General features: G+C 41.7%; 1 protein-coding gene across 4 annotated transcripts in view; it reads right to left on the bottom strand.

The window, feature by feature from the left end:
• Positions 1-17,562, bottom strand: part of LOC124794879 (polypyrimidine tract-binding protein 1) — a 264,872-nt gene that overhangs the window by 55,486 nt on the left and 191,824 nt on the right. For 2 of the 4 annotated variants that reach the window (XM_047258570.1, XM_047258579.1), the window contains exons 6-9: positions 8,065-8,116; positions 7,625-7,683; positions 4,064-4,334; positions 412-510 (exon numbers count right to left, since the gene is read on the bottom strand). In XM_047258570.1, the coding sequence (XP_047114526.1) occupies positions 412-510; positions 4,064-4,334; positions 7,625-7,683; positions 8,065-8,116 (481 nt within the window). The remainder of the gene's footprint in view (positions 1-411; positions 511-4,063; positions 4,335-7,624; positions 7,684-8,064; positions 8,117-17,562) is intronic. The other 2 variants (XM_047258586.1, XM_047258595.1) reach the window with 1 other exon arrangement.

Here is a 17,562-nt window from a genome sequence, read left to right as displayed (position 1 = left end):
GGCACACAGAACACTTCTTAAAGTGGAAAAAAAAAAGAAACTGATATAGGATGTCAGCTGTCCCCAAACATGACGTGCAGGAACACACAACCCTCTGCATATGACAAAATTTTGTCCCATATCTCACTGGGACAAATTAAAAGCAAGTATATGTCAACAAAAAAAGCAATCACTTTAAGCCAGTTCCTCAAAAACAATTACAAACAAAAACCAATGCAGTAGTGTTGCTGCAACAGGGAAAAAGCCTTTAGGCATGTTGCTGCCTGAACCAAATGTGAACCCACATCCAACATTACTGACTTATTGCAGGAGCAGCCACCACCAGCTAGTTTTATGTGCCTCCTGGTGATAGAACAGGAGAGAGAAAGAGACAGAGAAAGACAGAGAGAAGACAGGCCAGCTGGTTCGTACCTCCCAGACCTCCAACTGCGGAGTTGCCATACGGCGAGGTAAGCGGTGAGCCAAGACCATGCATGGCTGCAAATGGTGAAGCCAGGACACCTGGAGCACCTGACAGCAATGGGGCAGGGAAAAACACATTTCATTTGTCATATTTAACACACATTAAAAAAAAACACTAGACACCTTACATATAAAAGGTCGAAGACAATTTTCTTAAATGCAGTGAACTGCCAAAAGCCCCTGAAAGACTGAACAAAAGAAAATTCTAAATTACTAATGTTACATTTTAAAATGAGATATGAGGCACTAGCTTCACAGGAGTAGCAATAAATAAGAAATTCTGAAATTAATGAACTGTAATCAATACATGCCAAAGGTGGCCACATTTTATACATACACAATAAAGCAGACAATTTATAAACTGTAGACACCAAGACTGGTGGAATAATATTTCAAGCTATAATAGTTGTTGCAGTGTTAAAAGGAAGAACCAAAAGTGTCCTATAATATCGAAGCATCCATGAGAATTTTAAGCAACTCTGGTATTACCAAAATTGGTGCCAACACACATAAAATGTTAACAGCAATGACCCCTTCTTTTCCCATACTTTCCAAAACTGAACTGACTCTTCCTACTATTTCTTTATTGAGATACAGGTAAAAACCTTGACAATTTTAAAGCCAAACACCCCGTTTTTGGGACTTACCCTTTCCCTCCACTTAAGTGTTCCAGTATAGTTGCTTTGGAATAACAGGGATGTGGGATATTCTAGGTGTCTGTGTATGGCTAACTGGTACATACAAAGGCTTGATGCATGAGTAGGAGATGTTCAAGGGAGGCATTATTATAGCCACTGAATCACATCTGGACTGTTACGAGCAAAAATGTCATTCATGTTCATTATTTAGTTGATAACCTTTTGTCCTGATTGTGAGGTGTAAGGCATTTGATTGTAAATATAAGAACTATAAGTGAACAGTTTTTTTTAAATTATTTCACATTGTATTAAAGTCTTTCGTTTATTTGAAGCTTAACCATAAGTTTATAGCCTCTCAATGTTGTAACAACAAAAAGGAGAAAACAGATAAACATTCAGCTATTCATCTATACACCCATGCGAACTTTTACAGCTATTTAAGAGAGTGGTATTTCCTTACATGTATCTAAGTTTTTAAATACTTAGAATTTCTTCCGAGATATGGGCATGTTATCTTCCAGTGCATTCAGAATAAAAGAACTGGAGAGGTCTAGGAAAAGGGTTGTTTTTGGCAAAATTACCCAGAACCTGGAGTCAGAGGAAACTTACGGCATGGGATGAAAAGGAAAGAGTCTTTCCTTCTCTACCCTTTTGTTCCTGGACCTCTCCATTCCTTTACCTTCACCGTCTTCCTTCCCCTTCAACCCTTCTGCCTGATGAAGGTGCCACTGGCTCCAAAAGCTTGCCTAATTACAACCTTCCTCTATGTGTGTGTTCTGCCACTGCTTGGTGAGAAGATTTTTTTATTCAGATGGAGAATGACATATATAAACTAACACTGATGTACTAATGCCTGACTACATAGACAATTATGCATTTTAAGCTAGCTCCATCTAGAGCTCTTGCAAAATAATGTGACGTTTGCAGAAATGAATTGTCTTCCCAAGTGCTGAGCGAGTCCAGCTCATTGTTCCAAAGGGGTGGCCATTTGAGTTGCCTGTCGCCTGGTGACCCGCACACTTCGAGAATTCATGTTACTGTATCATCACTACCTAGAACGGCACCATGGTCTGTATGGGACATACATGCAGGAACGTTCTTTACAATCAGGCATGTTCTTATATGCAAAGTCATTAAATTAATGCCAGGAAAGTGACAAACTGAACTCTAGTGGCAAACGTGACTTTGAACATCTCTATTAGCCCAACTATTGGTCATGCTGATATATGCTGTTAACACAATCATTTGCCAATTTGTTAGCTATAGCTTACAGGTTATGTGCTACATGCATTTATCCGCAGGATTTAGGTATTCACTGCATATCCCATACTACACAGACTTCGATTGTGTCGCCACTTGACACATTTTAACCTTTTATGAAAGTTATAATACATTCGTTCATTATGAATTTACTTCCTCCACTCTGCACAGCACACAAGGCCAACATCAAATAAAGACTAAAAAAGTAAATTCTGCAAAATCTGAATACTAAATCAAAAGCTAAGTCCTATTTTTTGGTCCAACAACTACCTGGGCAAAACACAATGAACGAGGGTTCCAAAATGCTAAGGAAATTTATGGACGTTATATGAAAGTGCTAGTAATATGGAAACACTTTACACACTATGAATAACATAAAATGCAAACTGCTAAATACCATGTTTTCTTTGACAGTTAATGAAATATGATAATAGTTCTCAACCAATATAATTAGCATTAATATATATTTTTGAGTAGCTATGAACTTAAGTACATTTAGACCATTTAAGTAGCCATTTCTGGAAGAATTATAAAATTTAATGTTTATAATTATTAACCGACACACAATTTGTCGTAAGTTTGCGAGATCCAATAGAAAATTGGTTCAAAAAGGTAGGTGTGTGTGTGTGTGTGTGTGTGTGTGTGTGTGTGTGTGTGTGTGTACATTCTAGCAGGAAGGAGTTGGGGATTGGGGTGGGGTGGGGGGGGGATGAGGAGGGAGGGGGGGGGGGGGGGAGGTACCTGTATCACTGAACAACTAACCTTGGGTAGTCACTTGGTGCCAGTTGCAAGCTGACTAATGAACTACTTCCATGGGGAACAAAAATTTGACTTTCTGAATTTCATATGATTACCAAGTCCATCTAAAATTGTGTCATAATCCACTCATTAAGAGGTACAATTCTATGCTGAAGGTTTAACCCAAGAAGACAATATTACAGTTTGAAACTGTATTTGTGTTAAGAGGCAATATAGCTTGCAGCACACAAATACTCTATGCTATATTCATCCAGTATACTGACTCTCAATGAACTTTGCATGTAATTTCAAACCCTTTATAAGTCATCTTTGGTTTAAATTCTTTCCATTGAGTATCTGACATTAAATCACTTTCAAAGTAATCAAACATTTTAAGCAGTTTATACAAGGGAGTTCAATTTTGTAAAGAATAAGAGCATGGCGGATTTACTGGTTTTTTCTATGACACTTTCTGAAAAACTAAGTACACATCACCAAGGAAACTGAGATGGACAAAGTACACCAGTCAAAATATTTATGTCAAAATTACTTGTGCCCATGGTCAAATGAATGCCACACAGCGAAAATTTTACATATTTTTATTGTTTCAACCAACGAACACTTTATTATCAATTATTAACATGTTGAGACACACAGGAACATACCAAGTTGATTGTAGTTTTAGTTTTACTTCCATGTGCTTTTGTTTTCATATCAAAGTATGCGGGCTTTGAGGGAAATCGGTAATAGCTTTTTATTATTAGCAGCAACAAATGCGTAAGTACTTGTAATTATCTGTGTATCTGGCAAATTCACTGCCACTTGAGCTTTTTTTTTTCTTATAAACCAAACAAATGTCTTATCAAAAGTAGGTATTGTTGATTCTAAGTAGGATTAAAAGCTATCATTACATCACAAAAACCATCAAATAATGTCTACATCTACAAACAAGGCTAATATTTTACCTGGTGGAGGGAGACGGGCAGCAGCTGCTGTAGCTGAATCTTGACCAATTCCACGATGGCGAGCTCCACCAGCACCACCTAGAAGTAGCTGTGGCAACAGCTCACCACCCAAAGCCAGTGTTGCATCAAGGCCAGGATCTCCAGTAGGTAAGCTTGGATTAGTGTAGTCACGACTCTTGTCATTGTTGTACTTCACATTTAAACTTGTTAGCTTCGAGTATTCAATCCGAAGAGTGCAGCACGAGTTGTAGATGTTCTGACCATCCAAAGACTGGTAAAAATAAGAAGTCGTATATATAACCATTGACAGTGTTTACCTCAAGCAATGACACATTAGTATCAGTTATAATGTCACAATTGCAAGTTAGAGCAAATTTAAACACGACTGGATTAGTTGATATCACACTGGAAAGTTGACAATTTTCCAATATGTTTAATAAGCTACTTTATGCCAAATTTTATGTTAAAAAAAATGCGGTTTTTCGTGGCCATATTCCAATCTAGTACCTAGTAATGACCAGATAACTGCTTGTTTCCATCCGAAATGTCATATTCAATTTGTGTTTACTAACCATTACTCTGAAATATGGATGAGCTGCTTAGAAGAGGCAAATGGAAATAATGGTAATGGGAAGTATGTAACTATCATAACCACATAGATTTCTGCAGCCAGTGTCATAGTGACTAAAATTCTACTGAGTGAAGTACTGCATCATTGTATGAAATACTTTAGTTACAAACTGAAAAACCCACATTTCGACCTTATCACCATGGCCTTCCTCAGGACACTATTGTTCTTGGAGAAGGACAGATGCTTCCATTTATTGGAGACAGACAGTGTCAATACGTCTTAATTGTGAATCTCTGTTGGCCGTGAACATAGTAGGCTAGTCATAACGGAAGACAGAAGGAAAGGAAAGAGGCCATCTGAGAGCTAGACAGCTTATCAGTGACTGGTGACAGTCTGCAAATCTGCACATCGTTTCTGGTGAGCATATTTTCTTCCTAGTGAGAGTGGAAAAAATACAATGACAAGCCCTCCCATAGCTGTTTGTTCAGGCTGTTGTATATGTGCCCAGTCAGGCTTCTGAGTTGCACCTGCTCACAGCCCATTGGACAAAGAGAGCCAACAGCCACGATGCCCAAAATTTTTAAGTGTTCAACTTAGAAAAACGTTTGTGACCATCATTGTTTTGCCTCTAGAGGTTTTTCCATCAAAATTGAAAAAAAAAAAATTTAACAACTTGGCTTGTTTTGATACTAGATGCCTCAAATTCAGATTCTGTAGTATCGTAATCATAAGCCAATTAGACTAAAATCCAAGTTTCCTGTTAACAGACTGCAAGGCAGAAAATAAAAAGAGCACGTAGTTCTGTATAGAATTTTTGTATGGAATTATACATAAGGAGAAAGACTATACAAGGGAAAACAACGTGTCTAATAGTTTATATGGTCTCTTATCTTAGTTAGAAATGACTGCTACAAAGTGAATGAAGCCACAACTGTACAGAAGCATACTGTTCGGGATATAATACGTTTAACAAATACTAACAAAGAGATAGAGGGGCTGGCCAGTACTTAGCTCAGTACAGCCGATAGATACACAAAAAATAGAACCGAAAATTTACGTTCCTAGCTTTCGGAACAAATGTTCCTTCATCAGGGAGGAGAGAGGGGAAAGAAAGGGAAGAAGGGAAAGTAGATTCAGTTACTCACAACCAAGGTTATGAAGCAACAGGGAAAGGAAAACAGGGAGGGTAGCAAGGATGGAGGCATGGTTGTCAGAGGGAAGCACAAGATATTCTACTGTAAGTACTGTGCCAGCTTCAAACCAAAGAGGATGCATACAAAAGTAAAGAGATATATAGTATAAAGATAAACACAACAATGTAGGATGAAAAGATGCGTGAATAGCTTTATACTATATATCTTTATACCTCTTTACTTCTATATGCATCCTCTTTGGTTTGAAGCTGGCACAGTACTTATCTTTGGCTTCCCTCTGACAACCATGCCTCCATCCTTGCTACCCTCCCTGTTTTCCTTTCCCTGTTGCTTCATAACCTGGGTTGTGAGTAACTGAATCTACTTTCCCTTCTTCCCTTTCTTTACCCTCTCTCCTCCCTGATGAAGGAACATTTGTTCCGAAAGCTAGGAACGTAAATTTTCGGTTCTGTTTTTTGTGTATCTATCGGCTGTACTGAGCTGAGGTAAGTACTGGCCATCCCCTCTATCTCTTTGTTAGTATTTGTTTCACATCTTTATATGAGATTTTCCATTAATCTTTTATATACTACGTTTAGTACTGCTTGTGTTGCTGATAAGTTCAACACATGGTACTCCAGTAAGCACACAGAAACACTTGCATTTGAATATGCAACATTGTGTCAAAATTTCAAAGCAATTTATGACAAACTATTGAGATGTAATTTCTTGAACAAACAAAAATATTCATTTTTTATTTATATGGACATAACTAACAGCCAAGATTTACTGACAAGCTTCTGACACATGCCGTATTTAACAGTTTTATGACTTGTGTGCTACGTATCTGTAGCAGTGTCAGTGGTCACCGTCCATTCACGTCCCAACAGCAATTTTACTGAATTCCCTGATATTCCCCAGCTGTGTGCAAATAAGAAGGTGGCTGCGTGATGTGCAGAGGGAGAAGAATACTTTGCAGCATCACCAATGTGTCCTCTGCATCAAGCGGGGAGGACCTGCTTCTGTCTTTTCCTAGAACAGTTTATAGGCTCATAAAACTACCGTTTTAGCTGCTTAATGAAACCGCTGTGTTTGCTTTATGCCACTAATAATGAACACTACATTGGCATAGTACCTTCACAGTACATAACTAACATGAAAATTAATACTAAATGCTCTGCACGCACCCTGAAGCGTACACTACAGACAGGTGCAGCAGAAAGATACTATTGTCAGGGCACTAGTGTATTTTGCTGCTCCCTGCCACCAATCATCATTCCACCACCTCCTTTGATCCCTCGACTGTAACAAATATTCTTTTCAAACATATTATTCCCTTGGGCCTTTCTGTGTATGTGTCAAAATATAATTCAAGGTAAATTACATTATTTATTATTTCTGAAGACAATACTTTTGCTATGTGTCTAAAGTACTCAGTAATTCATATTAACGGGATTGTTTTTTCAATTATCACAACTCAGAAAAATCTGTTCTTTGACAAATCGTACTTTTGACACAGATCAAAAAATGGTTCAAATGGCTCTCAGGATCATGGCACTTAACATCTGAGGTCATCAGTCCCCTAGACTTAGAACCACTTAAACTTAACTAACCTAAGGACATCACACACATCCATGTCCGAGGCAGAATTCGAACCTGCAACCATAGCAGCAGTGCGTTTCCGGACTTAAGCGCCTAGAACCGCTCTGCCACAACGGCTGGTGAGGCAGATCATTAATGAGGAGGAGAAAACAGACTATGAAAAACGAACTTGTCAGACTGCAGCATGGAATGGGCATGCTCCTTAAACATTGCTTAAATGTTGCTTTATAGAATAAAATCATGCATCACACTCACCAGCTTGGCAGCTTGAGCTGTGATTACATCTGGATACTGAATCAAAGCTTGGAACGTATCTGAAAGGTAAGAGGAATTTTATTACCATCACACCTTACCCGAAGTCTTATACACCTCGGTCTTACAATCCTGAGAAAAACTATAAACATCTCAAAAGTAAAGAATTATTATTTACAATCCACACACTAATTGCAATATTTCTGTATAATGCATCCAACCGTATAAAATGAAATTAAGTCTCTTGCAAACAAACCTTAATGTTCATAGATTAAAAAAGATGTTGAACACCAACTACAGTTATATTCATTGTCATGTCAGCTAGTGAAGTGAGAATATTTTGTAACATGCAGAAAAAACACTATACAAATAACCAATATAATAGGTGGTCAGTATATATTAATATCTATGTCTTACCCATAAACTACTATATAAATGCTTACTGTTTTTGGTGAAAGTGACTATCTTCAAAACCTTGCCAAATCTCGTGAAAATCTGGAACAAAATATTTTTGTGTAAATAAAAAGTGCTTTCTGAGGTTAACTATAGTCTGCGTATTACGAGGTTTTTCAAGAAGAAGAACAACAACAACAACAACACAGACTTCAGGGTAGATTTGCTGTCTACAACACAAATAATGCACTGACAAAGCAGGGTACTTAGATTCATTATACTGTTTTTGTTTGTGGGTGACACAAAAAACAAATTCAAAATAATTTATCTTTATGGCTGCAGAATTGTTTTCTTTTACAATAGTTTGTCACAGATTTCTGCATCTCTTAACTGATTAAAATACTGAGTCCTGCTGAATAAGGTAGATGGGGACTGGTTTCAGTGAGGAACTAAATTTATTGCTACTGAATGAGCACAAATGTCACACTGCAGAAATTAACACAGAGGTGAAAACATCTTAGCAAACTGAATGGATTCTAGCTATCAAAGAATTTTAATACTTCCTGATGTAGTTCTTTATTTATGGCCATTACTGTCAAATGGTGAATGCAAAATATGATGTATAGGCAACAAGTTTACTATAATCAGATTACTCTCCCTCCAAACAAAGGATAATCACCCTTTACTTTCACAATTAATCAGCAAACTTGGCTGTATATAGTATGGTGTATCAAAAGGGTAGTTCCCACTTATGCTAATGACAGTGCATTGATAAAGCAACATTTACCAAAAGAAACAAAAGTCGAGTTGAGCAGACAGATATAAATAACAGTCATTTACAAGTATGCTGGTACTGGGAACATGGAGATTAGCTTGTTTGTCTAGAAAAGTCCAAAGAATAAATACTTTACAATTGTTGCTGTATATACAGTAGGCAGTGGAGCCTAATGTTGCTCTGGGAGACTTTTTGGTGGGATTCTATTGGATTACATGGAAGCCATTCTCAACAGGGCAATTTTTTGTCTGTAACAGATTGTTCAGAAGATCGTTTCAAGATTAGATATTTCAACTGCAATTTACTGAAGTTAAATCCAACAATTCATGCAAAATTTTACATAACTAAATATGGATACTAAAGAAGCAATAAAGGGATGTTGGTTTGTATCTGATGGTATGTAAAAAGCTTGTTTAATAAAATGTGGGGCATGTTAGATACTGAAGTGTAGTGAAGGACTACTATTAGGAACTGCTCTTTATTACAGCTCTGCAGACACAGAAGTGCCTTTTCTGCCTGTTAAATCTTTTGAAGGGAAGAGCAGTAGTTTTATGTCTTGGAAATGAAATGGCATAGCAGAGGAATATCATCTACTACATGGTGAAGGAGACAGCTGACTGTCCGACATTATTCATCCACACTTTCACTGTAACAGCTCAAAGGCTGACTGACACGCAAGCCAAATTAAACATACTGCAAGAAGATGCAGAGGATGCTGGCCTCAAGATAAATATAGGCAAAACAAAGGAAATGAGAGTAAATTCAGGGAACATGGAGGTGCCACTGTTAATAGGGGAGCAGCAGGTGGAGACTTGTCAACTCATTCCTGTATCTGGATAGTATAGTGACAGAAGATGGTGTAGCTGGAGAGGACTTGAAAAACTGCATTAAAAAGGCAAATGCTGCCTTCATACAAATATATCCAATATGGAAAAGTAGAAATATCTGGTACAAAACAAAACAAAAAAATCTATATTTTTTATACAAATGTGAAGGCTGGCCTTCTGTGCACCAGTGTAATCTGAAAAATTGATAAAAAGATAACATCCCAGTTACAAAGTTTCATAAATAGAGGTCTTCGAAGCATCATGAATATCTGGTGACCAGAAAAAATGTTATGTGGAGCTCTGGTCAATAAAAAACCAGATATCTGAAGACTAGATACAAGAGAGAAAGTGGGGTGGTTGGGGAAACACTGAGAAAACCAGATGGAGCCATCGAGAAAAAAGGCATTGGAAAGGAATCCCCAGGGAATAAGGAAGAGAGGAAGACCTAGGTGAAGACGACAGTGGAAGAGGAAGCAAAAAGAGTTGGCGAAACTCGTGCAGAACAGATTCAAATGGCCAGTTCTCCTGGATCCCCTATGCCCTCATAGGGGCCAAAGGAATTAAGTCAGTCATGTAAGTCTTTCACTGCAACACTGTGTAGCAGAAGATATATACCAAGTTGCTCCTACTAACGCACCCAAAAGCACACCCAGACATGAGCTAAGCAAGGGGGAGAGTTTCTTGCTTTCTTCAAACTTCCACTGAACAGATAAAGTCTTCCTGTTTGGTGTGGCACAATGAAAGTTTCATTTGGATATTTTTCCTGCCTCGTCATTGGAAATGCCTATGTGACACCAACAAACCATACATGGCTCAAACGAGAGCGGCACTTTTTCCCCAAATGTTCACCACAAAAAAATAAACTTCCTACTAATTCTTGCATACTCACCAAATACTGTTAATACACTCCTGGAAATGGAAAAAAGAACACATTGACACCGGTGTGTCAGACCCACCACACTTGCTCCGGACACTGCGAGAGGGCTGTACAAGCAATGATCACACGCACGGCACAGCGGACACACCAGGAACCGCGGTGTTGGCCGTCGAATGGCACTAGCTGCGCAGCATTTGTGCACCGCCGCCGTCAGTGTCAGCCAGTTTGCCGTGGCATACGGAGCTCCATCGCAGTCTTTAACACTGGTAGCATGCCGCGACAGCGTGGACGTGAACCGTATGTGCAGTTGACGGACTTTGAGCGAGGGCGTATAGTGGGCATGCGGGAGGCCGGGTGGACGTACCGCCGAATTGCTCAACACGTGGGGCGTGAGGTCTCCACAATACATCGATGTTGTCGCCAGTGGTCGGCGGAAGGTGCACGTGCCCGTCGACCTGGCACCGGACCGCAGCGACGCACGGATGCACGCCAAGACCGTAGGATCCTACGCAGTGCCGTAGGGGACCGCACCGCCACTTCCCAGCAAATTAGGGACACTGTTGCTCTTGGGGTATCGGCGAGGACCATTTGCAACCGTCTCCATGAAGCTGGGCTACGGTCCCGCACACCATTAGGCCGTCTTCCGCTCACGCCCCAACATCGTGCAGCCCGCCTCCAGTGGTGTCGCGACAGGCGTGAATGGAGGGACGAATGGAGATGTGTCGTCTTCAGCGATGAGAGTCGCTTCTGCCTTGGTGCCAATGATGGTCGTATGCGTGTTTGGCGCCGTGCAGGTGAGCGCCACAATCAGGACTGCATACGACCGAGGCACACAGGGCCAACACCCGGCATCATGGTGTGGGGAGCGATCTCCTACACTGGCCGTACACCACTGGTGATCGTCGAGGGGACACTGAATAGTGCACGGTACATCCAAACCGTCATCGAACCCATCGTTCTACCACTCCTAGACCGGCAAGGGAACTTGCTGTTCCAACAGGACAATGCACGTCCGCATGTATCCTGTGCCACTCAACGTGCTCTAGAAGGTGTAAGTCAACTACCCTGGCCAGCAAGATCTCCGGATCTGTCCCCCATTGAGCATGTTTGGGACTGGATGAAGCATCGTCTCACGCGGTCTGCACGTCCAGCACGAACGCTGGTCCAACTGAGGTGCCAGGTGGAAATGGCATGGCAAGCCGTTCCACAGGACTACATCCAGCATCTCTACGATCGTCTCCATGGGAGAATAGCAGCCTGCATTGCTGCGAAAGGTAGATATACACTGTACTAGTGCCGACATTGTGCATGCTCTGTTGCCTGTGTCTATGTGCCTGTGGTTCTGTCAGTGTGATCATGTGATGTATCTGACCCCAGGAATGTGTCAATAAAGTTTCCCCTTCCTGGGACAATGAATTCACGGTGTTCTTATTTCAATTTCCAGGAGTGTATGTCTCACAAATTTCACCTGTACAGATTATCCCTCAATTCAGATGGAGCAACAATATGTTGACTGTTGATGTTCGACTAACTTAGTGACTGACTGTTTACGGTAGTGTTGAATGCTTTTGAAGATAATCATACACCTTAGCAGAGAAGAGAGTAGTTATTCTGAAGACAGGCCTAGTCATTACACCTGGATGTATAGCTTTAAAATTAGATGTCAAAAAGAATTTAATAATTGTACATGAAAACACTATTCTGACTGGATGTTAGTAGGGACTGAACAGGCAACATTTAACCTGTAAGTACATGTATGAGTTACAATATACCCAGATAGCTTAGGTATGTTGGCAGCACTGTTAAATCAGTTCTACAACTATGACCTCCCACATTCTGCTAAATCAACTGTTCATACTTTTAACCATTTTCAAGTTCAGCAGTTTCACACATTGTCCTGTGAAGCAAAGCATTCGTGTTCTTATACCTTGGTAAAAATATCTCCCACACATGTGAAAGTAGCCACTATAGTAACTGAACTTTAAGAAGAGATTGCACATTCTAAAATGATGTCACATGGCATCCTATTGTGCAAATGAATATGGGATAAATAATGACAGAGCGAAGTGACCTCATTTCAGAAAGTGATCATAATACAGATACTGAGCAGGGGTAGATAATAGTGATTCAAAAGCTCTGGCTGCAACATCTCAAGCAAGCTGCGAAGGAGAGGATAGCATTCTGTGGATAAAAAAGAATCTGAACCACCAAGAAATACTATCCCTCACGTATCAAATATGTGTAAGGTCCTTCACTAGAGTGGAAGGACTAACACTGAAGAAAGTTACATGGGATGTACGCAAGGAACATTAATTCTCAGTTTTCAAAGAATGTATTGGTAATGATTCTGATTAGATTTAAAAGACAAACCCTCCAGAATACACAGTCTTTGTAAGATTTAATTTTTGTCTTTATGCGAAGTGAGTTTACATCTCAAAAATACATACTTAAACTACTCTATGTTGTGATGTGCACACTTACATTACAATTTCCTAAACAGTTTCATGCAAACATATTTTTTTCTCCACCTGCAGTCAAAAGTACCCCACACATGTAGCAATGTCATAAAATCGGCATGTGTGCATGAAGTTTAAAAGCCCTCACAGCCAGCCTTATGTGTGGGTGGATTCTCTCCTTGTGGTGCAGAATCTCTCAATTCTATCATCCAAGGATTATAGAAATGCAATGGGTCCAGTGTCCTGGATGGTAGCAAGGACAATGTATTTTGGGAGGAGTGTGACAGAGCTATTGACAGTGGTTAAAACAGAGATGGGCAAAGTCACTCTTTTCACAGAACCATTCCTTTTGAGATAGTATTTCCTATTGAATTAGTTCAATGAATTAGTTTAAATGAACTGCACAGTTAATTTTTATTGTTAAGTTACCAGCAAATAAGAGCACCCTTAAAGTGACAAATGGAAGCGAACTTTTGTTGCTGAATAACCTTTTGCAAGAGACAGTTGTTTCTAGGTACTTTTTCGCCATGTATGTGCCATGTTTTTGTTAGGCTGGGCTGACTGCTTTCATTTTATCCCAAGTCTTTATTTGGGAACCTGCAAAGTGGGAGCCGCTACAGATTAAATTATTCTCATTGTCACCAAGAGCATTTATCTGTTTTTTTTACCCAACACTGAACACACAAACGACACTGAGGGACCGCGTACAGCGGGCTGCCGGGTAAGATACATGGGAGGACCAAGAGAGTTTTGTATCAAGCATGAGCCCCAGGAATTTCGTAGTTTCAATGAACAGAAGGGCAACAGGTCTCCAAGATGTAATGATGCTGGTAGAAACCATCTGCACTGTCAGAAATTCATACCGACGATTTCGTCAGTGGAAAAACAAAAGCCATTGTTGATGCTCCAGGAGTTAAGACGATTGAGACATCGCTGAAGATGCCGCTCAGTAATACACATCCATGAAGAAATGCAATAGATGGCAAAATCATCAACAAAAAGGGAGCTGGAGATACCCGGCAGGAGACAACCCATTCTAGGGTTAATGGTGATGCAAAGAGAACAACGCTCAGAATGGAACCCTAAGGCACACTGTTTTCCTAGATAAATGCGTCCAGCAAGGCAGAACACACAGGCACCTAGAAAACACTAGGTTTTAAAAATTCCTGAAGGAAACTGGGCAGGCGGCAACAAAAGCCCCACATGTGAAGAGTACAGAGGATACCAGTTCAACAACATGTATTGTAGGCCTTCTCCAAATCGAAGAAACACGGACAGTCTGGGATTTCTGCAGAAAACCACTCCTGACGTGCATGGACAAAGTAATGATATGGTCGACTGCAGAACACCGCACTTTAAATCCACACTGTGCAGCTGTTAGTAAATTGCGAGAATCTAGTCACCATACCAGAAGGACATGAACCATACGTTCCATCACCATGCAAATGCAGCTGGTGAGAGATGAGGCAGTAGCTAGAAGGAAGGTTTGTGTCCTTACCGGGCTTAGGTATGGGTATGACAGTGGCTTCACGCCAAAGTCTGGAAAATGTGCCCTCTGCCCCGATGGGGCTGTACGTGTTCAACAGAAAGAGCTTGCCTCAAAGACAAAGGTGCTGAAACGTCAGAACGTGGGCAGTATCTGGCCCTGGGGTGCAGGATCAGGATGAACTGAGAGCATGATCTAGCTCCCTCACAGTAAAGGCAGCATTGTAGACTCACAATTCTGAGAAAAAAACTGTATCGCCCAAGCCTCCTCCGCTCGTTTCCAATGTAGGAAGATGAGGTGATATTGCAAAGAGCTTGAAATGTCCACAAAATGGCGGTCCAGGGTATTGGAGATAGCAACAGGGTCCACAATAACATTGTCTACTGGTTTCAGGCCGAAAATTGTCAAATGTATCTTGATCCCAGAGAGCCGTTGGGAGTTGATCCACACGACATAGGAAGGGGTGGAACTGTTAAAACAACTAGTGAATGAAATCCAGCTAGCTTTTCTGCTTTCCCAAAGAACACAAGAACACTTTGCATGCATCTGTTTATAATTAATAGAGTTTGCCATCATAGGATGACAGTTCAAAACACGGAGAGCACATGTCTGTGTGCAAATTGCGTCACGGCATGCCTCAGTCCACGAAAGGATCCTGACATATTGAGTAAACAGGAAGTGCAAGGAATGAAACATTCTGCAGCAGTAAGGATAACGTTTGTGAGATATTCCACTTGTTCATCATAACTATGGAAATCATGTTCTTCGAAGGTCGTCAGGGAGGAGTAAAGCCGCCAATCAGCCTTAGTAAGCTGCCATTTAGGTGTGTACGTAGATGGGGTAGGAGTCAGCAAACGGATAGCCAACATTAAAGGTAAAGTGTGGGGAAGTCTGTACTTAGTACGCAGAGCCAAAAGAAGAGGGCATTCCACCAAAATGTGGGCTACTGACTGGAAGGCTCCACAACCACAAAGTGGGGATGGCTCATTACACAAAAGAAAACCATTGGTCGGCCTGGTATGGCTGATGTGGAGACTAAACAGTGTGGTCCAGTCCCTTCAGGAGAGGTGAAAGGAAGAACGCCACGGGCCTGGAGTCACCTTAATCGCACGAAGTTTATTAGACAGGGAAGTAGCCAAGAGTTGGCCCACAATTGTGTGAAGTGGGATTTGATATGAAGCCATAAATCTGCTGCAAAAGGTGGGGGGGGGGGGGGGGGTTACAGAGAACACGGAGGGGGGGGGGGGATGGTAAGTGACTGCTCTCCCAGCCAAACTATCAGCAAGCTCATTACCTGGAATACTCACATGGCCAGGGACCAAAAGGAAGTTAATGGAACAAGCAGCACGGTGAAGATCAGGGAGATGGTCGTGGATGGCAGAGACCAAGGGATGGCGCGAAAAACACTGGTCAATGGCCAGAAGGCCACTTGAGTCCGTACTTAACAAAACGCGTCTGTGTTGAGACTGTTTAATAAAGATAGGGGTCTGGGAAATTGCCATCAGTTTATAGTAAACACTCCACATGTAGGTGGCAGTAGATGATTTTCCATGCCAACAGAGGATGTGAAGGTATATACCACACGATCAGCAGGTTTAGAGCCATCAGTGTAAAAAAAACAACAGCATCCCGAATCAGCCAATCAATCCAATAAAATTCTAAATTCGGCGGGAAAAGGAACGGAACACCATCGGGGGAAAGGAATCTTTCGGACCTCGGCGGAGATCCATCCAAATTCGGGACCAAGGAACTAACCAGGGGAGGGTGGGGTGGGGTGGGGTGGGGAGACAGGACAAAGGAAGCTGAAAATCACGGCAGAGAGAAACAAGGCGGAGCCCAACCGGTAAACACGCCCAAGGGTGGGAATCAGGTTGGCGACGTCCATGGTCTGGGAATAGGATAGAATAGCAAGGATGAGTGCGAGAGGAACGGACAGCGATTGCATAAGACACCACAAGCTGGGACCACCAAACAGAAAAGGTGGGGGGATGGGGGCAGCCCAGCTTCAACCAGGAGACTATCAACAGGGCTAGTAGGGAAGGCACTTGTGGCCAAACAGATACTGCGATGGTGGACTGGATCAGGCACATGCAGTGTGGAAAAAGCAGCCGAACCATAAACTTACCAATCAAAAGGCGGAGAACGATGGAGCGGTATGCACCCCAAGAAGTGTAGACAAGGAAGCGAAGAACACCGAGTTTACGGAAATATCCTACCTTCAGAAATTTGATATGAGGCAGCCAAGTGAGCTTGTTGTCGAAAAGAAGACCCAGGAAACGAAACTGTGGGACCACAGGCAATCATTGCACATTGAGAGAGAGCTCCGAATCGGGGTGGATCGTAGTACGGCGACAGTAGTGGACCACCAGCGATTTTAAAGGAGAGAATTGAAACCCGAGTGAGAGGGTCCATGCAGAGGCACGCCGTATAGCTCCCTGGAGCTGCCACTCTGCAGAGGCCATCGAAGAGGAACTAACCCAAATGCAGAAATCGTCCACATACAGAGCAGGGGCGACCAAAGGACCGACAGAGGCCACAAGCCCATCGATAGCAATGAGGAAAAGAAGTACACTCAATACAGAACACTGTGGGATGTCAGTCTCCTGGGTCTGTTGAGAACTAAAAACAGTACTAACCTGAACCCTGAACGACCGATGGAACAGGAACTGGCGGATAAAAAGTCTGGAGTGGGCCCCGAAAAACCCACTGATTAAGTGTAAGTAAGATGTGATGTGATGTCGCCAAGCCGTGTCATAGGCCTTGCGAAGGTCGAAAAATACTGCAACCAAATGGCGGCGCTGGGGAAAAGCCTGCCGAACTGCGGATTCCAAGCAAAGTAAATGATCTATCAGAGACCGTCCCTCTCGGAAGCCTTACCAACATTTGTCAGACTAATTGGCCGATAGCTTTCAACAAATAGGGCGTTCGTACGAGGTTTAAGGACAGAAACCACGATGCTATACCTCCACTGAGAAGGGAAGTCACACTGGAGCCAAATACGGTTAAACCCTGGGAGAAGATGTTGTCGTCGTGGAGCACCGAGATGTTGAAGCAGTTGGTTATGAATGGAGTCTGGGCCAAGGGCCGTATCACGATAAGAAGAAAGTGTGGAAAGAAATACCCATTC

Source organism: Schistocerca piceifrons, chromosome 1 (assembly GCF_021461385.2).
Source record: "Schistocerca piceifrons isolate TAMUIC-IGC-003096 chromosome 1, iqSchPice1.1, whole genome shotgun sequence".
Taxonomy (NCBI): Eukaryota; Metazoa; Arthropoda; class Insecta; order Orthoptera; family Acrididae; genus Schistocerca; species Schistocerca piceifrons.
The sequence above is the reverse complement of the archived record's forward strand: the minus strand, read 5'-3'. Positions and strand labels throughout refer to the sequence as shown.